The 26,293-nt window shown below is 45.8% G+C and overlaps 1 protein-coding gene across 1 annotated transcript in view; it reads left to right on the top strand.

The window, feature by feature from the left end:
• RTF1 (RTF1 homolog, Paf1/RNA polymerase II complex component) overlaps positions 1-26,293 on the top strand; it is a 497,066-nt gene that overhangs the window by 408,034 nt on the left and 62,739 nt on the right. The window contains exon 17 of the mRNA XM_073608860.1: positions 17,328-17,439. Within this exon, the coding sequence (XP_073464961.1) occupies positions 17,328-17,439 (112 nt within the window). The remainder of the gene's footprint in view (positions 1-17,327; positions 17,440-26,293) is intronic.

The following is a 26,293-nucleotide window of genomic DNA, read 5'->3' as shown; positions in this document are numbered from 1 at the left end:
CAGGCCAATTTTCAGGTTTCAGATGGGGTAACAAGAAATTCTGCGCGGCCAAGAAAAGAGGGTAACAATAAGCAGCTAACACAACCAATAATATATACACATGTAACAAAAAATAAAAATTATGTGTAGCGCTAAAAGTTCAACAAAATGTCCAACAAATGACAGGGTTGTCAAGAAACATATAGAAAAAGTCCTCTGTATAAATAAGATTCAAAAATATCAGTGACTTTGTGTGAAGAACATAGCAAATGTGTGACATCTGGGGTGGACACAGAGGAGACACACCACCACCAACTGTAAGGAGGCTTACCAGATGACGTGGACCCAAGGGGGCATACGCCCGACTGGGTCAAGTCAGGCTTGGGTGGTGGATAGTGATGGATGTTCCAGGATAATGATGAAAGTGGAAGTCCATGAACCAACCGGATGCTGATGGGTCCCTCTCACCATGTGTTCATCTTTCAGGTTTCAGCACTGTTGCATTTTGAATGACAATTCTGCGGTCATGCCACACTAACCATATGATATTTTTTTTTTTATTGTTTCACTCAAATAGAGCTTTCTTTTGGTGGTATTTAATCACCACTGCATTTTTTATTTTTTGCTAAATAAACAAAAAAAGCCCAAATTTAAAAAAAAAAAAAAATGAATAAACGTGCTTTTCTTTGTTTCTGTTATAAAATTTTGCAAATAATCTTCATAAATTTAGGCCAAATTGTATTCTGCTACATTTCTTTGGGAAAAAAACCCAAATCAGTGTATATTCTTTAGTCTGTAGGAAAGTTGGAGTCCACAATTTATTATTTATATCTGTAAATTTATCAGTCCTGATGGCGTATCTCATTTCTTGATTTACAAAACGCCAGGTCAGTACAAATACCACCCAAATGACCCCTTTTTGGAAAGTAGACAGACTGAGGTAATTAACATATGAATATGCTTTGCTCTAAACCATTCCATTGTAGCTCTGGCTGTATGTTTTTTTTTTTTTTTTTTTTTTTTTAACAGAAATTTTTTTTTAAACAAATCAGCATTACAATACAAAATGAGTTAGTACATTCAGTGCAAAGAGAATAAGTAAGATCTACCATCATCCGGTAGCCACTATTTACCAAACATTCCAGCTGTGCAGATGTCAGAAGTATCACTTAACACTATAGCTTAATGCATTATAGTATTATAAAATCTTAGGTAACTTTGTGTAAGTAACCAGTATTTGATTAAGCCTGGGCGGGGGGAGGGGAGCGGGAAAGGAATGGAGAGGGGGGAGGGGATGGAAGAGCATGAGGGGGGGGAACAGGACAGAAGGAGAATAAGCATGGGATAGAGAATGTCCTCCAATGTGTTTCGCGTCATGGTTAGGGGGTTCAGGGTCCCCGGAAGCTTCTACCCAAGAGGACCAGATTTTATCAAATTTCCCTGGGCATTGCTTACTTTCATATGTCATTCTATACAGAGGGAGTACCAAGTTAACCGACCTTCTCCACAAGGCTAGAGTAGGAGGCTCTACCAGTTTCCATCTCAGTAAAATTTCACGGCTAGCATAATATGATGAGAAGGTATGACACAATTTACTATACCTGTCTCCCTCAACATCTTCCAAATGGCTGAGTAATAATATTTGAGGATCAACCGGTAAATTTAAACCTGTGACATTGCCCAGTGTGGAGGCCACTTCTGTCCAAAAGGGTCGGAGTTTGGGACAGGACCAGACCATGTGCCAGAAGGTGCCCACCTCCTGCCTGCATCTTTGGCAGTTGGGATCTCTTTGATGGTAAATGCGCGCCAATCTCTGTGGGGTGAAATACGCTCTGTGTAGGAACTTAAATTGTATAAATCTATCTTTTGCAGCGATCATGGAAGGAATGTAGGAAATTAAGCACTCCTTCCACTCTTCCTCGTCCAAGGAAGGAATATCCATCCTCCACTTTTCCCAGGTTTTAGTTAATTTGGTATCATACTCTACTGTAAGGTATAGATATAGTGTTGAGAGAGGCTTCCCCATCGCACTGGAAATCAAGACCCGTTTAATGGAGTCAGGTTCCAAAGTGAGGGGGGCAGGGAACTGGGCTTCAAAGGCGTGCTTCAGCTGCCAGTATCTGAATTGAAAAGAGGACGGGATAGCAAATGACTGCCTCAGAGCCTGAAAGGTCATAAGCCTACCGTCCTGAACTATGTTTTAAGGTAAGGATTCCCTTCTTTGCCCATAGAGAGGGGTCCGGTATACTGTAAAAGTGAGGAAGCATAGGTTTACCCCAAAGGAGCATGTGTGGTGAAATGTGATTAGGTTTCCCGTATTTCTTCCTAGCCTCCTGCCAGACCCTCATGGTGGTTCGCATCAGAGTTGTCATGGACGAGCTGGCCCTAAGTCCACGAAACGGGAGATTGCTTAGGGCTGCGAAGGATCCTAGAATGGCTGCTTCCAGAGTGACCACTGGATTCTATGTGGGCTGGGAGAACCACCACCGAATCGTGACCAGAACGGCCGCCAAATAATAAATTTGAAAATTCGGTAGTGCCAGTCCTCCCCCCGAAAGTGGGAGATATAGGATCTGTTTGGCCACCCTGGGTGGCCTCCCCGCCTAGACAAAGTGTATCAGCAGACTCTCCAACCTCCGGAAAAAAGTCCTGGGGATGTGTATGGGGGTGTTGCGGAAGAAATATAGATATTTGGGAAGGTAAATCATTTTTAGCAGATTGACTCTGCCGACAGGGGTCAATGGAAGGGAACGCCATGCAGCACACCTAGCCGTTAGATGTGTCATGAGTGGTCGCAGATTGTTTTCCAGATAGTCCTGGGCTTTACCACTAATTTTAATCCCTAGGTATTTGAAGTCATTTACCCTTTTTAGCTGCGGATATGGCACCCTATAGGGGTCGAGGGATGGAGCGGGAAAAAAAACGACTTGTCCCAATTGATGCTAATCCCCGAGTACCCGCCGAATCGATTAATTAGTTCCAGTGCAGTCTGTAAAGAGGACGACACATCCGCTAAATAGAGCAGAGCATCGTCCACATACAGCGATATCTTTTCCTCGGTTGGACCTACCTGGAGCCCCCTTACACCAGGATCCGCCCTCAGCAATATAGCCAGGGGCTCCATTGCCAGAGCAAATAGGCCTGGGGAGAGGGGACAACCCTGTCTCGTGCCCCCGAGATAATTGGAACTTCCTTGATAGGCAGCCGTTGGTACGAATTCTAGCTGAAGGGCCATGGTATAGCATGCGGAGCCAGTTCGTTAAACCCGGGCGAGAGCACCTCCCATAAGCCCCACTCGACGGAGTCAAAAGTCTTCTCCGTGTCGAGTGAGGCCACCGTTCCCTTAGTCTTCTCGTCTGCCCTGTCTACATGTGTATGAAGGCGTCTGATATTGATGTCAGTACCTCTTCCGGGCATGAAGCCTGTTTGGTCCCTGTGGATCAGAGCAATAATGACCAAATTAAGCCTGTTGGCCAATACTTTCGCCAGTAATTTTGCATCCACATTCAAAAGGGATATGGGGCGATATGAGGAGCATAATGTGGGATCTTTCCCTGGCTTGGGGATCACCACTATTATCGCTTCACTCATTGTGTCCGGGAGTTTCTCTAGGCGCGTCGATGCAGAGAAGAGGCCCTGAAGTTTATCAACTAGTTCTATAGCATATTGTTTGTAAAACTCCACAGGGATGCCATCGAGTCCCGGCGTTTTCCCTGGTTGCATTGATTTAAGTGCCTGGATTATCTCTAAGGACATAATTGGGGCGTCGCGTTTGTCACGGTACGTTACTGTAAGAGTTGGGATATCGATGTCATCTAGATATGCTACCAAATCCTCCCTTTCATAGTCTGCCCTGGACGTGTAGAGGGATTCGTAAAATTCTGCAAAACAGCAGTTGATCCCCTCTGGTGTGTGGGTCAGCTGTCCCGAGGAGTCCCTGATATGTGAGATGCTCATTCCTCCCGCCTGCTCTCTAGAGAGCCAGGCCAACAGACGGCCTGACCGCTCCCCCTGCTCAAAGATCCGTTGGGATTGAGCTAGCATTTTCTTCTGGGTAAGAGAGGTACGGAGACGAATAACCTCCTTCGTCATAAGTTGTAACTGTGAATAGTGTATAGGGTCTCGAGTACGAACAAAAAGAACCTCTGCACTACTCGCCTCTCTCAGCCTTTATCAAGTCTGCCTTACGCTCCCTGCGAACTCTGGCAATGATGGTCTGGTAATGTCCCCTCGTCGTGGCCTTAAAGGCATCCCACACAACTGTGGGGTCAGCCGAGCCTACATTAACCGCTCAGAAGTCAATCAACTCAGTTCTGAATTGGGAGTCCACAGCAGTGTCTGAAATCCAAAATCTAGAGAGCCTCCATATCTTGTCTACTGAGCCCAGGGAGAGGTCCAATGACAACAGCAAGGGTGCGTGATCAGAGATTCCCCTAGGCAATATTTGTATGTCTGTGACCTGTGGGAGGACCGGGCTCCCAGCAAAGACTAAGTCTATACGGGAAAATGTTCTATGAGAGGCCGAATGGCATGTGAACACCCTGGCCTGGGGGTGTCTCCACCTCCAAACATCTGTCAGGCCATAGGTATCTGCCCACTCAGCCAACCCAGGGAAATGATGTTCCGCAGTCGTCTGTCTGTCAAGATCCGGGTCAGGGACCAAATTAAAGTCACCCAGTATGATATTATTGTCAGATGCAAAGTCGGCCATTTTGCTGGTGATCTGATTGAGCACCAGCAAGGAAGCCGGTGGGGGCAAATATAAGCCCACAATGGTCCACGTTAGAGAGTATATTTTAGCATGAATAATAACATACCGTCCATCAGGGTCCAGGGCCAAATCCAAGAGCCGGTAAGGAAGAGATTTCAGTATCAGGATAGTAATACCCCTGGAGAAACTGGAGTGCGTGGAGTGGTAGTGGTAGCCCACCCATGGTTTTTTAAGGGCCAGAACCCTACTTCCTATTAGGTGCGTTTCTTGGAGCACACATATATGTGGGTTATAAGCTTTAATGAATTGGAACACCAGGGAGTGCTTAACCCCTGGTGTTCCAGGAAATTATATTAAGGGAAGACACGGTTACTAGAGATAAGAATATTAGGATCAATATAGGTCACGGCTCCTGAACTGGACCTCCGGACCCAAAATGGACACATCTGGAAACAATGCAATGCTGATAAGTCAATTATTTTAGTGCAAGTATAGAACAAAAACAAAACCAAACTAAAAACAGATATAGGAGCCCAATATCTACAGTAAATTGAGCTAGCCCCGTAAGGGGAACTTACCCCACCCAACCCACCCAAACTGAGGTGGGTTTCAATCCCAAACTGATTCAGCTCGCCGGCTGCAACAGGGGGTCCGTGGAAGAGGCGAGCCTAACCCCCCAAAGACTTCCTACAGGGGGGCAAGCAGCAGTTCAAGCAGCTTTCCAAGTGTAAGATCTCCGCTGTTGTAATATAACAGGCTGTGAGGATGTAAGAGTCAACCGGAGAAAAGTAAACCATGTTGCATCCCCACAGTAAAGTCGATCCAGCAAAAGGAGGACACATATGGTATGAACCCTAGTGCTCCGCGAAAGGGAGCAAGTAAGAGCAAAGGAACTTCATAGCTCAACAGTCTCCTGACCATATACTTTGGCAGGGGCACAAACTTAGATGTTTCTAGTAGGGATAATTAGCTACCCCATCAAGTCCGCACACACCATGGGTTTAAACTGGGCATAACAAGTGCAACGGAACTAAGCGTCCATGGGGTAGTTCGTGTTGAAACTCAGACCTGAGCCCAGGTCACCGTGAATAAGCAATGAAAGGAGGTCAAGCAGCACATACCAGTTAGTCGATCGACGGATCTGTGGTAACGAGTCCAGCTAGGTAGAGGCCTCTCTTAGTGTGCTAAAGAATCGAGTTGTCTCGCCGTCTTGGACTCTCAGGCGAGCAGGGAAGAGTACACTGTAGCGAATGCTGCATGATCGCAATACCGCTTTGACTTGATCTAAAGATTTCCTGAGCTTCTGGGTCTCCACCGAGTAGTCAGGGAAGATCATCAACTTAGCATTTTGGTATCTGAAGTCTCCAACATTTCTGGAGGCACGGAGGACTTCGTCTCTGCCTCTGAAGTTGAGGAGACGGAGAATGAAGGTGCGGGGAGGGGATCCAGGAGGCCCCGGCTTAGGTGGGATGCGGTGTGCCCTCTCAACCGTGTAGTGGGGGGACCAACGGGCCTCAGGTAGAAGTTCACGCAACATACCCTCTATAAAGGAGGTAGGATTGTTCCCCTCCGCCCCCTCTGGTAAACCGATAATACGGAGGTTATTGCGCCGATTTCTGTTCTCCGCGTCTTCGGCTCTGTATTCTAGGGCCTTTACTTTGGTTTGAAGTGTGCGGAGTGCTACTCCATGCTCCGCCATAGTATCTTCAGTGGTGCTCAGTCTTTGCTCTGTCTCAGTGACTCGCGACCTGAGTTTGTCTATATCTTGGCGGATTAATCCCATATCCAACTGAAAAGCCTCAATTTTTGTTGTGATCATTGATTGGCATTACGTCCGCCAGCCAGGGGGGTTGGGAGTCGTCCGACTCCATGATGCTCGTCTGTGAGGCTCTATGGGCACTGCGGGTGGAGTGAGCCTCTGGACAGGGGTAGGTGGGTGTCTGAGGGGAATCCATTCAGATGTCCAGGGTCTTGCTCTGGGCAATAATCAGTAGGTATCTGTGGGAGCCTATCGGTGGGGACAGGGGTAGTCAAACGGTAAGTGCAGTGTAGCATGTATCCCTCCAGACAGTTCCCCCCCCTCACCTGTGGCCTGTTGATTTACAAGAGCTGTCTCCAGACTTCCAGGGATCTACAGGGGTTTTCAGTCCATCCCCAGCCTGTCTCACTCAGGGTGTCTGGGGTGGGGGGTGCTCCAAGCCCTCTCTGCTGCCTAGAAGGCACTCACTCGTCCTCTCAGGCCACCCTGTTCCAGTCCTAGGGCTCGATTTTAACTCCAGGCCGGTCCGAAGTCTGTGGGCCGTCAGGAAGGGCCGCAGTTGTGGCCTAGTAACTCGTGGGAGGAGAGACTGGTCCGGGATTCGGCCTGTATCCCAGCAAGGCCTAATTTTCCGACCTCCGTCCGCGGCCTGTGTCGATCCGGGAGTCCCGGTCTGTAGGGTCGATCGCGCCAAGGGTCCTCCGTCTCGCGGCGGGGCCCGTCAGGAAAGGCTGCGGCCTAGTCGTCCAAGGTAGGCCGAGGAGTGTCCGGACAGTATGCCGATCGCGGCCTGGGGTGAAATCTTCGTCTCCCTGCAGCAGTCGGGAGATCCTGGCAGCTACCTGAGCAGCAAGGAAGTATTTCCAGGGATATTTATTGTCGATGGATCCGGATTTTGGATGTAGAAGAGCGGAGCTCTCAGAAAAAGCTGCCGCTCACAGCGCCATCTTGGCCACGCCCCAGTCTGGCTGTATGTTTAGGGTCGTTGTCCTGCTGTAAGGTGACCCTCTGCCCATTCTCAAGTCTTTTGCAGACTCCAACAGGTTTTCTTCTAAAATTGTCCTGTATTTGGCTCCATCCATCTTTCCATCAACTCTGACCAGCTTCCCTGTCCCAACTGAAGAAAAACATCCCCACATCATGATGCTGCCACCACCATGTTTCAAGGTGGGGCTGGTATGTTCAGGGTGATGTGCAGTGGTAGTTTTCCACCACATGTGGCGTTTTGCTTTTATGCCAAAAAGTTAAACTATGGTCTCATCTGACCAGAGCACCTTCTTCCACATATTTTTTTTTTTTTTTCCTTTTTATTGTTTTTCATATTGCAAAAATTAAAAGCATACAGCATCATGAGTTAACATATAATATTGCATAATGCAAGAACATTGTTATTGTTATTTTATATTCCCTCTCCCGCCCTCCCTCCCGACCTGATCCCCACCCCCCTACCCACACATCACCCAATCGTTATCTATACATGTCTTCATATCTATTGTCTAAATAGCCGAGGAGAAAAAGGAAATCCTCACCATGAACAGATACAAAAATATAGGAAAGAGACCACAGAAAGAGAAAAAGGGGGAGACGGGGGCATGCTGGTGAGCGGGAGAAAATTCTCCTCAGCTCGCCCCCATCCCCTCATACAGGACACCCCATCTCCTCCAGCCAAGGTATCCACATTCTCTCAAACTTTCTGAGGTTGGCTTGTCTAATATATATCACTCTCTCGCTCCAAACCATTGAATTGATGGTTTCAATACAATTCTCCACAGTCGGGGGGGGTTCTGTTCCTGCCATTTCTGTGCAATTAATTTTCTTGCTTGGAACAGGCATCTCAACACTGCTACGGTAGTACCAGGCAGGACTCTATCTTCCTCCAAGCTCCCTAATAGGCATATCTTGGCCTCAGGTTCTAAATGAGCTCCTAAAGATTTTATTTATAGTATCAATTATCTCCACCCAATATTTAAAAAGCTTTCAACACTTCCACACCATGTGGATAAGGTCTCCTGTCGCCTTACACCTGGGGCACTTATCATTTTGTTTCCATCCAAGTTTAAACATTTTTTGGGGGGTATAGTAGACTGTGTGGATTTAGGAACAGGTGAGATACTTTCTGCAAAGGAGAATTCGAGACCAGGGCTCCTTGTTCTAAAATCTTATCCCATTGTTCCATAGTTATTGTCCCTACGTCTCTCTCCCACCCCTCTCTACTCTTAAGAGGTCCCACTCCACGTATAATTCCCCCAGACTAGCATACAACTTGGAAATTAGACATTTAGTTGAGGCTGAATTAATAATTTTTTAGGAGTACAGGGATCTGGGTCCACTCCATAGTTTGAGACCTGAACTGTACTTGAATGGCGTGCCTAATCTGCAGGTATTTATAGAACGCCTTGTTTGGTATGTTAAATTCCCGTCTTAGGTCTAGAAATGACTTCATGAGGTTACCCTCATATAACTGAATTAAACGGCTAATACCCTGCCTTTCCCATTCCCTGGGTCTCTCTATACCCCTTATTTCGGCCAAGTTTTTATTGTGCTATAAAGGGGTTTATTCTGTTACCCCCATTAGTGCCTTTGTTACCTGCCACACTTTACTAAGTAGTTTTATCGTCAGGCATCTGTAAATAAGAGTCTGCCTCTAGTGCCTCCACTAGTGTATTGTGTGGGACCCCCATTGTTGTCATTCTATTATTAGAGTTCCCACCACCTAGGGTTCCACAGCCCACTAGGTGTTGCAGCTGGGATGACAAAAAATATAATCTCGGGTACGGAATCGCCATACCTCCCTTCTTTAATCGGTAATTGCAAAGTTTGCAATCTAATCCTAGATTGGCCCTTTTTCCAAATTAATTCCCTGAAAAGGGATTCTATTTTCTTAAACCACTTCTGGCCTATCCAGGTTGGAGAGTTGTGAAGAAGATACAATATCTGCAGTAGCCATATCATCTTTATTAGATTACAATGCCTTGCAACAGATAGGGGAAATCGGCACCAAATGTCTCCCTTTTGCTTTAATTTCAATAGCAATGGGGCTACGTTATTGTTAGCGTACTGGTTTATATCGCTCGTAATCCAAACACCCAGATATTTCAACTTGGCCACTACTTTCAGGTGGGTAGTTCCCGGTAGTATCTGATCACCAAGTGGGTCAATCGGTAACAGAATTGACTTATCCCAATTGATGACCAGACCGGAAAGTCGCCCGAACTCGCCAACCATTTGTATCGCTGAATTTAACAAGGTTTCAACATCCCCAAGGAAAAACAGGACGTCATCTGCAAACAGTGCTATCCTGTCCTCTTGTAACTGGTGTCGGAACCCCTGTATGTCTAGTCTTGTTCTAGTCATAATTGCTAGGGGTTGCATTGCAAGGGCGAACAATAGGGGAGACACGGCAACCCTGTCTCATCCCTCTCTCCAGCTGGAACACTTCTGAATAATCGCTGTTAATTTTAATTTTTGCTCTTGGTTCACTATAAAGTAGCCTCACCCATCTAATAAAGGAGGTGCCAAATCGCACTAGCACCTTCAATAGATAGTCCCATTCTAGACTATTGAAGGCCTTGGCGGCATCCAAGGCCAAAATGGCCTTAGAGCCTAAGTTATCAGTAGGAATCTGCATGTTTAAGAAGACTCTTCTAATGTTAATGCTAGTTGATCTATTGGGGATAAAACCCAACTGGTCCGGATGTATCAGCCCTTGAATACATCTATTTAAGCGGGTTGCTAAGACTTTAGCCAGGATTTTTACATCAGTGCATAATAATGAGATTGGGCGATAGGAGGAGACATCCAGTTGGTCTTTCCCCTCCTTGTGTATTACGATAATAGTGGCTTCCGACATTGAGGTAGGTTGGTTAACGCCCATCCCAGTATTTTCAGCAGTTCTGGGAGTAGTACCTTGCCATATCTTTTATATATTTCTACTGGGAGCCTGTCCGGGCCTGGTGATTTTTGGCTGGGCATCCCAACCACTGCCCGTTTTAGCTCCTCTAGGGTCACTGTTGCTTCCATATCTATTCTATCCTGCTCTGACAAGGTCAGAGAAAATCATCCATTCTTTCACCCTCTACTCACCTGTTGGATTTATACAGAGACTTTTAATAGTCGCTGAATACCTGCATTATCTCTATCGCATCGGTAGTGATGTCTCCGCTTGGTGTCCTAATCGCTGAAACGGTAGAGGGAGGAGTATTAGATTTAATCAAGAGGGACAGCATACGACCAACCCTCTCCCCCTGTCCAAAATGACACTGCCTATGGAATATTCTTCTATTCTCCGTCCTCCTGGTAATAGCCATTTTATAGACCTGTTTCTTATCTAGCCATTCCCTCTGCCTGTCTGGGGTTCGATCTCCGACATATCGCTTCTCTGCCTGTATCGCCTCTTTCCTAATATCCCCCTCCCACTCTCTAGATTTCCCCTTAGTTCTTGCAACTTGTTGGATCAGAAGGCCTCTGAGATAGGCCTTCAAGGAGTCCCAAACCAAAAACCCGGCAGTGCCGTACCTGTATTGATTTGTACAAATTCGTTTAGTCTAGACACCACTTCTCCAGAATTGCCAATCAATTCCAGCCAACAAGTGCTGATTTTCCATTCTCTAGAATGGGTCTTTCCCCCAGCATTTATTGTCAGCACAAGCAGGGAGTGGTCTGAGACTCCTCTTGGACCATACTCTATATTACATACTGCCAATATTGCCTCCCAATTACCCAAGGCCATGTTGATTCTAGAGAGAGTGAGATAGGAGCTTGAAAAGCATGAATACTGCCTTTCTTGCGGATATCGCATTCGCCATATGTCGCTCAGACCCATTGCCTCTTGGAATCGGGATAGCCGACCCTCGCTTGCTGTATTGGACCTATGACCTGACGGGAATCTGTCTAGACTCTTGTCGAGTACTTCATTGAAGTCTCCCACCGCTATTATCTGGGTTCCTGCTTTATCTAGCACGAACTCCAATAATTTATGTAGAACCTCTAGCTTGAATGGGGGGGGGATTAAAATATTTGCCAACACAAATAGTTTGTTTTCAATCGAGCAAAGCAGAAAAATATATCGGCCCTGTTAATACAACTGTCCCTGCAGGAGAACGCCACTCCTCTCCCAACCAAAATATTCACCCCCCTTGAATAGGAGGAATGGACCGAATGGTATTGGGCTTGGAACTTACGATTGCGGAATTGTATCGCAGTTTCATCGGTCAGATGCGTCTCCTGCAGGCAAAGTAGTCTGTGCCCACTCCCCACTAGTGCCGATAGGACCATAGCTCTCTTAAGAGGATCCCCTAGGCCCCGAACATTCCATGAGGTTACACTGACTCTCCTTTCTTGCATGGTGAAATAAGAAAAAATAAATCAACACTAGAAACCAACACAAAATTAAATGAAAAAGTGATCAGCCTAACAATCACACTCGCACCTCTTAATCTTAAGTGAATTCTCCAATCTGTGTATTTCACCCTCTCTCCATATCCTTCCACTCTCTAAATTTGTGCCTTCCAATATACTAATGTTAGTGGTGTGTGTTTCTTAACCCTCACCCTGCTCCCATCCCCACCACCCACAACCACCCTCCCCCCAACCCACCCTCCCCCATCTGAGCCAACCCTGAGGGCTTCACCTGTGACCTTACCATTCCTCTCCCATCTTACCCTTCTCATATTCCAAATTGGTGGAATAATAATAAATAAGGGGGGAGAGAGAGAGAAGGGCCAGCCAACCCGAAAATGTATAACAAACCTCAACCAATCCACACACCCCCCCACATAATCAAAATAGTTCCATGCACAACATCTTCTACAGGTCCTTCTTGTTTTCTTCCAGCCACTGCTCCACTTCAGGCGGTGAGCCAAAGAACAAAGTTTTGCCCAAGGCTGTCACCCGCAAACGGGCTGGGTACAGCAAAGCATATGCAAGCTTATATTTCTGCAAAGTTCACTTGATTGGTATAAATTCCACCCTACGCTTCTGGAGATCCGGCGAAAAGTCTGGATATAACGAGACCCTAGCCCCGTTGTACATAATGACCCCCATTTCTTTGGCTTTCTGTAGTAGGATCACCTTGTCATTATAATAAACAAGTTTCAAGAGCAGTGGCCTGATATATTCGCCCGACTGACAGGCCCTGAAAGAAACTCTGTGGGCTCTTTCAATCATGAATAGTGATGTAAAAGTGGTGGCCCCAATAATTTCCCTAAACCACCCCTCAAGGAAAGCTATGGGATTGGGACCCTCGCTCCTCTCCGGTAAGTCTATCACTCACGTTATTTCTACGGTTTCTGTTTTCCATTTCATTGAGTTTAGCAGCCTGTGCGGCCATTTGTTCCTGTAACCCCTTGATTTCTCACCTTAGTGGGTAGAAATTGTCCTTGACTGTGCTTAGTCTCTCTTCTAAGGCAGTATTCTCTACGGTCTTGCACAATACCTGGCTCATTGAGCGTAATTCCTCCTTAATACTTTTTAGCTGGCTATCGAGACTGACAGTTGAGTCTTTGCAGGCATTAATGGCAGAGAGAACATCCCTCAATGTTGGCTCCTCATCCTCAAAAATAGGACCGGCCGCAGTGGCCACCCCAGCCACTGCGGGTTTTGTTGATACATTTCCTGTTTTTCCTTCCCCTGTCCCCTTAGTACTCACGGTTTTGTTGCTGGATGGGGTGGTAGGGTTTGAGGATGCCTGGCCATGCCCTTGACTCCTTCTCTCTGATGCGGACCCTGCCTGAGTTTTGGCTTGTGCCGCTGCCTGCTGGTGACTCCCCTTAGTGGGCGACAGGGAAGTTGTATGGGCAAAGCGTTCTAATTTAGTTGCTGCGGCTGCTGCTGCCGCCTGACTCCTTTTCTCCTTCTCCTTTGCGGAGCGTGCTATCTGCATCCCATCCTGGGGTGGCTGCTCATTAGCTGCTTGTTTTTTAGACATGTTGAAACTCAGTTGCTAAATTGGCCAAGGATTATTGAGGTCTATTGTTGCAGAGAGGGGGGGTTTGAGTTTCCGAACGGGTCTCCCTGCTTCCCCCGCAGTGCTCTCACCACCCTCACCTCTCACCGTGTCAGCCAAACATGTGCCAGCAAGTCCCGCACGATCTAGCGAGAGCACGGGCGGGAACACAGGCAGCTTCGCTCACTGCACGGCTACAAATTTTGGATGGCTTCAGCTCACCATCCAGCCCAGGAGAGACAGGAAAAGCGGCTCCAGATCCACGCACGGCGCAAGAATCCCAACAGGGCACCAGGGAGGAGACGGGTAGCCCTCCAGACAAGCCCCTTAGCAGTCTCCAAGTCGCCAGATACGGCAAGCTCTCAAAGCGGTTGAATTCAGGGCGGAGGTAGAGAGCGGAGAAGAAACACCATTCACTCGCTCTTACCTCCATCTGGTCCTTCTTCCACATATTTGCAGTGTTTCCCACATGGCTTCTCGCAAACTGCAAACAGGACTTCTTATGGCTTTCTTTCAACAATGACTTTCTTCTTGCCACTCTTCCATAAAGGCCAGATTTATCGAGTGCATGACTAATAGTTGTTCTGTGAACAGATTCTCCCACCTGAGCTGTGGATCTCTGCAGCTCCTCCAGAGTTACCATAGGCCTCTTGGCTGCTTCTCTGTTTAATGCTCTCCTTGCCCGGCCTGTCAGTTTAGGTGGACGGCCATGTCTTGGTAGGTTTGCAGTTGTGCCATACTCTTTCCTTTTTCAGATAATGGACTGAACAGTGATTTGTGAGAATTTTCAAAGCTTGGGATATTTTTTTTATAACCTAATTCTGCTTTAAACTTCTCTACAACTTTATCCCTGACTTGTCTGGTGTGTTCCTTGAGCTTCGTGATGTTGTTTGTTCACTAAGGTTCTCTAACAAATCTCTGAGGGCTTCACAGAACAGTATTTATACTGAGATTAAATTACACACAGGTGGACTATTTACTAATTAGGTGACCAATTAGCAATTGGTTCCACCAGATTTTAGCTAGGTGTATTAAAGTAAAAGGGGCTGAATACAAATGCTTGCCACACTTTTCAGATATTTATTTGTAAAACATTTGAAAACCATTTATAATTTTCCTTCCACTTCATAGTTATGTGCCACTTTGTATTGGTCTATCACATAAAATCCCGATAAATACGTTTACATTTTTGGTTGTAACTTGACAAAATGTGCTTTTTCAAGGCACTGTATGTATAACCTTTTTATCTTAAAGTGGTTCCAAAGGCTCAATGTTTTTTTTTATCTTCATGCATTCTATGCATGAAGGTAAAGAACCACCTCTGTGCAGCAACCCACCCAAATACCTGAGCTCCCATCGTGATCCAGTGTTGTGCACAAACGAGAGTCTCAGCTTTCCAGGGGCTCTCCCTCATTTGTTAAGACAGCAGCTCCCGCTGCTGTCAATCGCAGCCAGTGAGCCAATGAGGAGAGAGGGAGCGGGGCCGAGCCACGGCTCTTTGTGTGAATGTATACAGAGAGCAGCGGCTCTGTAGCGAGCCTGCTTGGGTGCCCCCTATTGGAAGCTGCTTGCTCTGGGGGCACTCAGCAGGGGAGAGGTGCCAGGTGTGCACCAGCGGGGGACCAGGGAAGAAGGGGCTAAGGGCTGCCCTGCATAAAACCATTGCACAGAGCTGGTAAGTATGTTTGTGTTTTTTTTTTTTTTTTTTTATTGCCTTTAATATCCCTTTAACACCAGGGCTTTTTTTCCTCAGAGAAAAGGTGCAGGAACTCACCCCCGTTTCCTAGGCCACACCTGTCTTCGGCCCCTACCCACCCCTAGAACCGCCCTGTTTCTCCACCCCTAATAGAACCGCACCCTTTAGAGAACAGGTATACTTTGGGGGCTGAATATGGAAAAAGTCCCTCGCGCTATCAAAGTGAATGTACAATATAGTAATCAGGTAAATTGCAGCTGGATCTAAAGTGTATATGTGCACTTAAATTGTGATAAAATAAATATGTGATCAGCGCAATTTACTAATATGTATGATGATAATAAAATAGTGTTACACTGTGTAAATGATTCTGTGTAAAAAACACTATGAGAATGTAGCTGTGCAACGAACACTTATAATAATGTGTAAAAATGCCTTGTGCAAATTATCTTATACTAAATCAAAATACTTCTTGTGCAAAATAAACCAATATAGATAAAAATTCCGTGCATATCCAGTGTAGATGAAATAATGGAATAGATAATACGATCTATGTGAATACATATAATATCGATCAAATTAATCACACATTATCTCACTGCTACAATAATGAAACTGTGATTCAAAAGTCCATTTAAGATTAATAACATAAAAAACCAGTGGAAGAAGGTGCTTGAACAAAGTGCAAAAAGTGCTCGTATGTGCTCTTCAATTGAAATTACCAATGTGCCAGTCTTCGTATACATCACTTAGTGCTCACTAGACTCTTACCTCCATGTGGGTAATAAATGGCAGTGGAAATGAGTATGGCTGGAGACCTCTCCGGGATGCAGTGATGGTGGGTACCCCATCCAAAGCCGTCATCTTGGTATACAGTGCTTTGAGAGGGGTACCCACCATCACTGCATCCCTGAAAGGACTCCAGCCATACTCCTTTCCACTGCCCTTTATTACCCACATAGAGGTAAGATTCCAGTGAGCACTAAGTGATGTACACAAAGACTGGCACATTGGCAATTTCTATTGAAGAGCACATTTTAGCAACCACCACTGTCTGGGCCAAGGGAAATGTTTTCTCTTTACCCATCTGTGTTAAATTTCATATACCAAAACATAGGAGACTCTGAATGTAAACATACTAGTCTCCAGCTAAAACAAGCTACTCTTCCTTGTTTCTGGATCCACAAATCCTCTAGTTTTGGCCTTGTATACGCTAGTTATCCTCCGGCTTCTGTTCGGGATACTTATGCCTTCCCTCCACTGAGCATTTTCTCTTGGCCACTCCATTAATAGAGTAGAAAAGGACAACAGTGTTTCTTTCAGGACCAAACTTAGTCAGAAGACCCTACCACACAGACATCCTTAAACTTTTTACAGAAGACCCTTGGCCTAGTGCCAACAGACTGGAGCTGTTTTCATGACCTAAGGACAGAGGATTTACCCTGCCTTTCTCCTTTGTTACATGAGTAACACAGACATCTCACAAATTTAAAAAAATGCTTGTATATCCCTGTATGTTGCGGTCGTTCAGGTGCTTATCTAAAAGTTTCTTGAAACTATCAATGCCCCCCCACTGAGACCACCGCCTGTGGAAGGGAATTCCACATCCTTGCCACTCTTACAGTAAAGAACCCTCTACATAGTTTAAGGTTAAGCCTCTTTTCTTCTAATTTTAATAAGTGGCCATGGGTCTTGTTAAACTCCCTTCTGCAAAAAAGTTTTATCTCCATTGTGGGGTCACCAGTACGGTATTTGTATATTGAAATCATATCCTCTCTCAAGCGTCCAGAGAGAATAAGTTCACTTATTCCTGCTTGCTTATACACGTAATTATTGCTGCTAGAATGATCACTCCAAAATTTTGGAAACATCCTACACTTTTACTGTACAAGACTGGCGTAGAGATTAAACTTGAGTTGTGAAATGGGAGATCCCACTATTCCTCATCATGATTATGTATTCAGGTCTACCTGGCTGCTATTAATATCTTTCTGAATTTTTGATCAATATAAACTGCTCATAAACATTACTTGAGATAGACTACCCCCTATAGTGGGGTAACCCCTACAGTGAAATCTGCTTTTTTACTTGTATAGTAGACTTGAATATTTTGGCTTCCTAAATTTTGGTCAGCTTTTTTATGAAATCTTTTATAAAACTTATGTAAGAAACACATCATGACTTGATAACGAGTAGAATTTGAATTTTGCCTTACCTTATTCTACTGTTCCTTTTATAGAATCAAAGCAAGGATAAAGATGGCAACATCAAACCCACAAGTGATCTGTCAGAGGACCTGTTTAAAGTGCATGACTTTGATGTAAAAATTGACCTCCAAGTTCCCAGTTCAGGTAATGTTTTGCAAAAAAAAACATTTGGAATAATGAAAATCCAATACATTTTGAACAAGCCGAGAAGAGTTTGTCAAGATCTTGTTAGTATGACTTTAATTCTCATTAAATTAAGTTATACCTGAATGATCTTTGATGAACAGAATACTAGGTACATTTAACCTGGAAGCTTTCCTCTGCTACTAACATATGCCTCGCACAAATAAGTACAAAATCAAACCAACATTAGATTACGTTGACTTGCAATACACACTTGAATTCTTTGTCATGCCTCATCATGAGCTTGTCTCTACACATTAAAAGTTCATTTGTGACTTAAGTTGAGTTTCCTGCAAAGAGTAAAACCAGACAAGACAATTGGACGCAGCATGTACTTGGAAGAAAGGAACTTGCCCACCTATCCAATTTTAATGCTTGTGGTAGAGATTTACTGAAACGATAAAACAGGGAAGAAACTTTTCAATATTCCAAGCCATAATACAGTAGGTATTCACTGTGGTGAATGACTTGTGGAACCTCATTATTACACAGTTTCCCATTCCCCAAGCCAAGCATAGTTTCGCTCTTTTTCCCAGGTCTTTTAAGAGGTCTGTCCCTGCAGGCACATGGAATTTCCTTTTTATGGTAAAATGGTATAAAGGTGCACAATAAAAACAACTTTGCATGGGGAGGCTGAGAATATCCTGTCTAGCGCCAACTTTTGCTGTGCCCTGCACTTAGACTCAGGTATATGCACAATAGATTTTAACCGATTCCGGACCAGCTGCCGCCGTTATACTGCAGCGGGTTGGCACTCCTGTGCGAACCGTGGTAGCTGTACGTTGGCTCTTTGAGACGCTTTAGCAGGCACGCACGTGCCCACAGCGTTTGCCTGGAGCCGATGCGCATTCCCGGCGTGCTCGATGGCCGCTGGGCACCTGCGATCGCTTGTGACAGAGCAAGAACCGAGATCTTTGTGTGTAAACACACAAATCCCGGTTCTCGGGAGAGGAGACAGATCGTGTGCTCCTACTAAGTAGGAACATTGATCGGTCTCCTCCCCTAGTCATTCCCATCCCCCCCAGTTAAAACATACCTAGGGAACACAGTTAACCCCTTGATTGCCCCCTCGTGTTAACCCCTTCCCTGCAAATGACATTTATACAGTATACAGTTGCTACTTTTAGCTCTGATCGCTGTATAAATGTCACTGGTCCCAAAAAAGTGTCCAATCTGTCCGCCGCAATGTTGCAGTCACGATCGCTGATCACTGCCATTACTAGTAAAAATAATAATAATAAAAATTCCATAAAATTATCCCCAACTTTGTAGACGCTATAGCTTTTGCGCAAACCAATGAATATACGCTTATTGGGTTTTAAGCATATAAAAAAAATGTATAAAAATATATATCAGCCTAAACTGAGGAAAAAAATTGTTGTTTTTTTTTTGTTTTTTTTAATTTGGATATTATAGCAAAAAGTACAAAATATTGTGGTTTTTTTTTTTTTTTTCAAAATTGTCGCTCTTTTTGCTTATAACGCAAAAAATAAAAACTGCAGAGGTAATCAAATGCCACCAAAAGAAAGCTCTATTTGTGAGGATAAAAGGACATCTATTTTTGGGTTTGGGTACAACATTACAGGACCGCGCAATCGTCAAAGTGACGCAGTGCCATATCGCAAAAAAATGGCCTGGTCAGGAAAGGGGTAAATTCTTCCGTGGCTGAAGTGGTTAAATGGGGATTCCCGTTGAGAAAATTTTATGTTTTATCTACTGAAGCTTGCTTTTTAAATTTAAAAGTCTGTGTTGCTTTTCTAGCTTTTGATCAGTTGTGGTCACTTGGGTATGACTGTGCATGCAAAGCTTCATTGTAATAGTCACATCTTGGTAGCACTGGGTACCCAGCCACTAGATTTTCACTTTGCTGTGGCAGTGAAACCAGACTGCAGAATAACGAACCAAACTGCATGAGAACGCCAGTTAAGTAAACTTGCAATTTTTCCCTGCATGGACACAGTACAGGCTCATTTTAAAATGTATTTTAATTGTATAGTACAGGACACATGCTTGGTTATATACTCGTGCCATCAGATGATTGGACGCTGGCAAAGTAACAAGGACCTGGCCCCTGGGCATTTCTCCTTTAGAGTTTGTTACCCCATTTTGTGAATCCTTGGTTTACTGCTAGTGTCCAAGGTCGTGGACTTTTTCCCTTCATGGAGAAAACACTCTTAACCACTTATTTATTTTTCTTGGTATATTATCTTCAAATTATTCAATCAAGTTCTCACTGCCTTGGTAAGCCATACCCGGACTCTATGGTGTAGGGACAGCCTGTAATGTTGCTTCAGGTACAGGATTCTGCATGAGTACTCACCTTGTCATTTAGTACAACACATGTGGTCAGTAGGGTGCTATACAGGTACAGGACCATGGTCAATACCTATTTAACACAATTCCCCAAAGACCATTTTGGAGGTGTTCCTACTGTGACAGGCAAAGTCTGAACTTTTATATAAAGTCCAACTTGTTTAGCAGGTAAGACGGGCTTTTATCCTGTATGCTATTAACTGTCCCTGTTATGTACAGTGTAATCTTTTAAAATTTGGCACTAAAGCTGAGCCACTCAGAGCTTAGTCTGATGACCAGGTGTGACACCAAACCTCATGTCGCACATTTTACTTGCCACTTTAGTCTAGGCCTGTATACTCGGGCGCTTTCTCCCACCCTTTTGCCACAAGGATTTGCTACATGGCAGTCTACACTTGGGTTGCTGCATTCACCTTTTGGACATAAAATATAAAATTAAAAAATCTACCGTGCTTGGAATAAAATAGAGCAGCAACAAAAAAACATCTAATATCTAATGGTGCTAATGTACAATTATAAATAAAGTTGTGCTAGATTGAAAATCTCTTATAAGAGACCAAGTGGAGGTGAAGCAAACCAAACCGAATAAAGCAAATGGTACAAGCATGTGCAATAAATAAATACATTAAATAAATATTGAAAGTAAGTATTAGGGTTGTCCCGATACCGATACCGAGCATTTGCCCAAGTACTTGTACTCGGGCAAATGCTCCCGATGCTTCCCCCGATACCTAGAGGACAGCTGTGATCGGCGCGTGGGGGAGTTACAAGCTTCTCCCCCAGCGGCTTTCACCAGCTTTAGTGACATACAGCGGTGATCGCTCACAGCTGACTGTCACTGCATCCTCCTCCATGCCCCCTCCGTTCCTCTGTCCCCCTCCGCTGTCCCCTGCATTCCTCTCTCTTTATCTGTCCCCCTCCGTTCTCCCCCTCCGTTCCTCTCTCCTTATCTGTCCCCCTCCGTTCTCCCCCTCCGTTCCTCTCTCCTTATCTGTCCCCCTCCGTTCTCCCCCTCAGTTCCTCCGTCCTCCTCCTCCTTCCTTTGTGTATGGAGAGAGTCAGCTGACTCTGTCCATTCACATAACTGAAACATTGTAATTGGGGGCATGGAGGAGGATGCAGTGACAGTCAGCTGTGAGCGATCACCGCTGTATGTTACTAAAGCTGGTGAAAGCCGCTGGGGGAGAAGCTTGTAACTCCCCCACGCGCCGATCACAGCTGTCCTCTAGGTATCGGGGGAATGTAATTTTCTTTTTACAATATTCTGTTTATATTCTTTGTAACAGTTAAAAAATGATAGTGTTCCTTCATTTTTTTATTTTTTAAAAGCTCTTTTTTCCTATTTATAGTTTTTTTAACTTTGGCCGTGAACCACATGGGTTTTATTTTTAGCCTTTTAAACTTATTTCCCATGCAGCAAGTTTGCATACAGTATTTTTGAAGAATTCCAATTTTTGTTCTGTGTTCGATGTCAATATTCCCACCCAGTCTTAAGTCGTGGAGAGCAGCCCTCATCCTTTGAAACTTTGCTCTCTTAAAGTTATGTGTTTTTAGATTTCCCTGTGTGTTTTTTTGCTTACAGCTAACATTAAATTAAATCATGTTATGGTCACTGCTACCAAGATGGTCTTTTATATAAAACATTGGTAATAAGCCCAGCATGGTTTAAGATTACCAGGTGCAGCAGAGCGTCACTCCTAGTCTGGGCCTCAATAAACTGGACCATAAAATTGTCTTGTAATAGGTTTATAAATTTTTGCCCTTTAACTGTTCCAGCAGTGCCATTACTCCAGTCAATTTCCGAGTAGTTAAAGTCCCCCATTATTACTGTGCCCCCCGCAGCCCTTTCTATCTGTGCAGGGAGCTGAGTCTTCCTCATTAACACTGGGAGGTCTATAACGAGCTTCAATAATATCCTTTGTAGTATGCACACTCATGTACAATTCCACCCATAATGCTTCAGACTCATCACACTCTCCAACTACATACCTCCTTATATTAGACACAACTCTGAATGAGCACAGGAGGCACAGCAGACAGCAGCATTGTCAGTCTGGGGAGAGGTTAGTCTTTCTATTAGCAGATTAAATACACTAAACAAATTTAAGCCAAACTCCACCTCACACTTTATAATCAGTTTACATCAAACAGGTTTTTTTTCCTTTTGGGATAAATGGTTGTACATGAATAATTAAAAGCTGATCACGTGTGTCCCACATCAGTCGTCCCCATCGGAGCCTTCCCTGCACATTTGTGCCTCCATCAGAGCCCCCCCCCCCCCCCCCCGCACATTTGTGCCCCCATCAAAGTTACCCCACACTTGTGTCTCCCATCAGTTCCCCCCCACACACTTGTTCCCCATCAGCCTCTACCGCCACACTTTTGTGTCCCATCAGCCCCCCTCAACATCTGTGTCCCTATGAGAGCCACCCCCCTCTACATTTGTGTCCTCCATCACAGCCCCTTACACTTTTTTGTCCCCTCATCAGAGTCGCTTGCGTTCCTCCCCCAACTTTCAAACTTGTGTCCCCATCAGAGACCCCTCCCCCCAGCACATTCGTTTCCCCATCACCGCCTTCTGTTTCCTCCATAGATCAGTGTTGATCTATGGAGCTGTGCTGCTTCTCTGAAGGGCAGGCATTAAAGCAGACCTACTTCACTTCCCGGGTTGTGCCCTGCTTTTACACAGGCACGCTGCATGTGAAATTACAGCTTTAATCTGAAAGGAGGATTCTCTATTTGTCTTGTTTTTAGGACTTCAAAAAAAACATTCTAATTCCAAGTCCATCATCGTGAAATGGTTAAGAAATCTGATCACAGGGCGTGGTCTGGACATGGCCGAGTGAGGAGGTCTATCTGAGGAGCTCCTGGCCCTTCCTAGCCTAAACCAGCTTAAGAACCAGCCTTTAGACTCCAGAACTACCCGGCATGTACTCTGCTGGGAAGAGGAAAGGCAAAAACAAAAAAAAGCCCTCTCCCAAGCCTCAGAAGAGCGGGGAAATATTGCGATATTTCAGGGAAATACAGGAGGCCTTCCCGACTGCCAAGATGGCGGATCCCGCACTGCTCAGCTTCCACGAGGGCCAACTACTTACAGATCCTTCTGCCTCTCCCACAACCTTGTCTGTCTCGGAGAGGGGCTTGGACACCCCGGCGGTGTTCTGCTCTTAACCTATGGAATCGCAGATTCTGCCGCTCACACTGCGGGCGGACGCCGAACTTGGATCGTTGCTTCGGGCCTTTCCCACGGGATCGGACATCGAGGCCCTGGTCAACAGACTAGAAGCATCTCATCGCAAAGAAATAACTAAAGTCCGATTGGAAGTGCAGCTGCTCTCAGATCGGATGACTACTGGCGAATCCTCCGTGTCAAAAATCGAAAAGCGGTTGCGAACAGTAGAGAATCACCAGACTTCACAAGCAGCCACGATCCTAGCCCAGCAACTTCAGATTGAAGAAATCGAGGACTGCAGCAGGCGGAACAATTTTAAAGCTAAGGGGCCTGCCTGAAGCCACTGAGGCAGAGAACCTGGCAGCATCGGCTATGGCAATCTTTTGGGACGTGGTGGGAGAATCTTTCCCCGCCAACCTAACATTCGACCGGATACACAGAGCCTTGGGACCCCAGTCTAAAGACCCGGAAAGGCTGCGCAATATAATCTGCAGGGTTCATCACTTTCCCCATAAAGAACTCATCCTGCATAAGGCATGGGAAAAGGGGGACATTGACTTTGACGGAGCTGCACTGAGGATCTTACCTGACTTGTCCAGGGCAACCCTACAACAGCGAGCAGCACTGAAGCCAGTGCTGGAGATGGCCCGTCGGGCATTACTTACAGATGGGGCTTCCCCATCTCCGTCACCTTTAAGAAGGCTCAGAGGTTCTTCACACTACGTACTCCAGAAGACCTTCCTGCCCTGTTCGCCTTTATGGAAGTGGATCCCTTTGCAGTACCGGACTGGCAGCAGCTGATCCAGTGTCCTAATGTGCCAAGAGCGAGTAGGGACCGTTCACCCAGACCGCAAAGGAGCCAGCGCAGATCTCGCATCGCATCATCGGAGGGCGAAGAGGGAATTCTAGCATCAGGCTGTACAGTAAGCTGCCTCACATAAATTTTCCTGTACCACCCCGACTCTGCCCATCTCCTGTCCGGTACCCCTATTCCCCCACATGATCCACAGAATGCCCGCCTTTCCTTTTGAGACTGCAGGTCAGGGGAGAACCCGGTGCGAACGTTACCATTTTAATGCACCCGACTGTCCCTGTCGCACAGCTCACATTTGAGCCCGCAATGCCCCCGGTCTGTGTGCCCTGTGGTATGGGGGTAGCTTCTAGGCACGTTTATGGAACTTTTCTCTCTCCACAGAGCCCGTTGGAAGGATACCCCTGGCACTGCAAATGCAGACGCTGACAATACAGGGAGCATAACCGCTTGGTCGGTGGGCATTGAACTTCCTCAGAGATTGGAAACCCCTACTGTTACATGGGTGAGGGTCATCGGGTTTAACGCTATATATGTTTTTTACAGGTTATTATGGTGTTCGGGAAGGGCAAGCTCACAATCTCCCTATGTTAGGGTATCCTCTACCATATGAAGGATTTCTCCCGATATTAGTTCTAACACATAGAGATGTACCCAATGTGAACATGTTTTCTGTTATGTTCCTGGAGGGTGCGGTGCATTGAGGAGAATGGGACGATGGGTCCGCTTGGATTAGGGGAGGGTTCTGTCTCCGTCACGGTATTATGGTCAGCCCCGCCCTGTGTCAGGAGGTTGTAGGTGCCGGTGTTGCGTTGTAGAGACTGGCGTGTATATCCGCCTCCTCCCCGGGAGGAAGCCAATAGAGCGGGGACTCCCCTGATCGGCACGGGAGGGATGCTTGATACACAGCGGGTACAACAGAGTTCATATCCGACACTTGCGAGCACAGTCGGAGGGTCCATCCCACCCCCCTCGTCCGGGGTGAAGGGATTGCCATTGGATGGTCGTCCCTGACGCAAGGGAGGTGGGAGATTCCCGCTCCCCAGGTCGGGACTGACCCTGACATTTTGAATTAGGGTGGACGTCGATTACCATGAGATATACACTCTCTCCACGGTATCGACCGTCAGACCTAGATTCTGTAAACTAAATGAAAGTTTACTACAGACCCCATCGGTTTTGTCTACTTTCAAACTAACAACAGTACAGACTGTGACCCTGGGATCCTCTGGGAAGCGCACAAGACCGTTATAAGAGGGCTGTTGATTCAACATGGGGCACATATCAAGAGAGAACAAGAACAACAACTGCTGAAGCTCCTTCACAGGATACATGAGGTTGAACGGCAGCACAAACATGCACCTACAACCTCCTTAGAAAAGGAATTGTTATCGCTTAGAAAGCAAACAATAGATCTCTTACAATATAAAGCTAAAGCGGCACTACAATTCTGTCGAAAACTCTCTTATGAATCGAGCAATAAATGCGGGAAACTCCTAGCGAAAGCAGGAGAAATCATAGACTCAACACGTACATACCCCAAATTATAGCTTCCTCAGGCCAGAAGAGGGTCATGCCCCTCCAGATAGCAAAGGAATTTAGGGACTACTACTCATCCTTATCACCAATGTAGCAGTAATGAAGGACTATATTTCCTCCTCCCTCCCCCAAACTTCCTGATGAGGTGGGAGAGGAGCTGGGCTCCCCCATCACCTTGGACGAGCTGCAGCGAGCGGTGGGTGGGATGAAACAAGGCAAAGCTCCAGGCCCTGACGGTTTAACGCTACAGTACTACCAATCCTTTCTACCTCTTCTAGGCCCTTACATGTTAAAGCTATTCAACGCGCTCAGTGAGGGGACACAGTTTCCCAGAGATACACTCAAGGTCCATATCTCCCTTATACACAAAGAAGGTAAAGACCCCTCCGCCTGTGGTAGCTATAGACCCATCTCTCTTCTGAATTTAGACCTCAAGCTCTTTACAAAGATACTAGCCATCAGACAGACCCAATATATGCAGGATGTAGTCCATTTAGACCAAGTGGGCTTCATCCCCACACGTGAGGCGAGGGATAACACCACCAAAGTGCTCAACCTCATTCATATTGCCTCAACAACTAAAACGCCATGCATCTTCCTCAGCACAGATGCTGAAAAAGCGTTTGACCGAGTCAGCTGGACATTTATGTCCACGGTCCTTCAACATATAGGGCTCGGTCACAAAATGCTGCATTGGATCTCCAGTATCTATTCTACGCCAACTGCCCAGGTCAAAGCCAATGGTGTCCTCTCAGACACTTTTCCCATCACTAATGGCCCCAGACGTGGTTATCCGCTCTCCCCTCTTCTCTTTGCGCTTTCCTTGGAACCCTTCTTATGCACTATACGCGCCAATCCCGACATATCAGGAATATCATTAGGCGTCACTCAATACAAGATCTCAGCCTACGCTGATGACCTCCTCTTCTCCATAACTAACCCCACAGTGTCCCTCCTGAACCTACTCAGAGAACTTGATA

The sequence above is a fragment of the Aquarana catesbeiana genome, linkage group LG13 (genome assembly GCF_042186555.1).
Source record: "Aquarana catesbeiana isolate 2022-GZ linkage group LG13, ASM4218655v1, whole genome shotgun sequence".
Lineage (NCBI taxonomy): Eukaryota > Metazoa > Chordata > Amphibia > Anura > Ranidae > Aquarana > Aquarana catesbeiana.
Note: the sequence above shows the minus strand (reverse complement) of the source record. Positions and strands in the feature narration are given on the sequence as shown.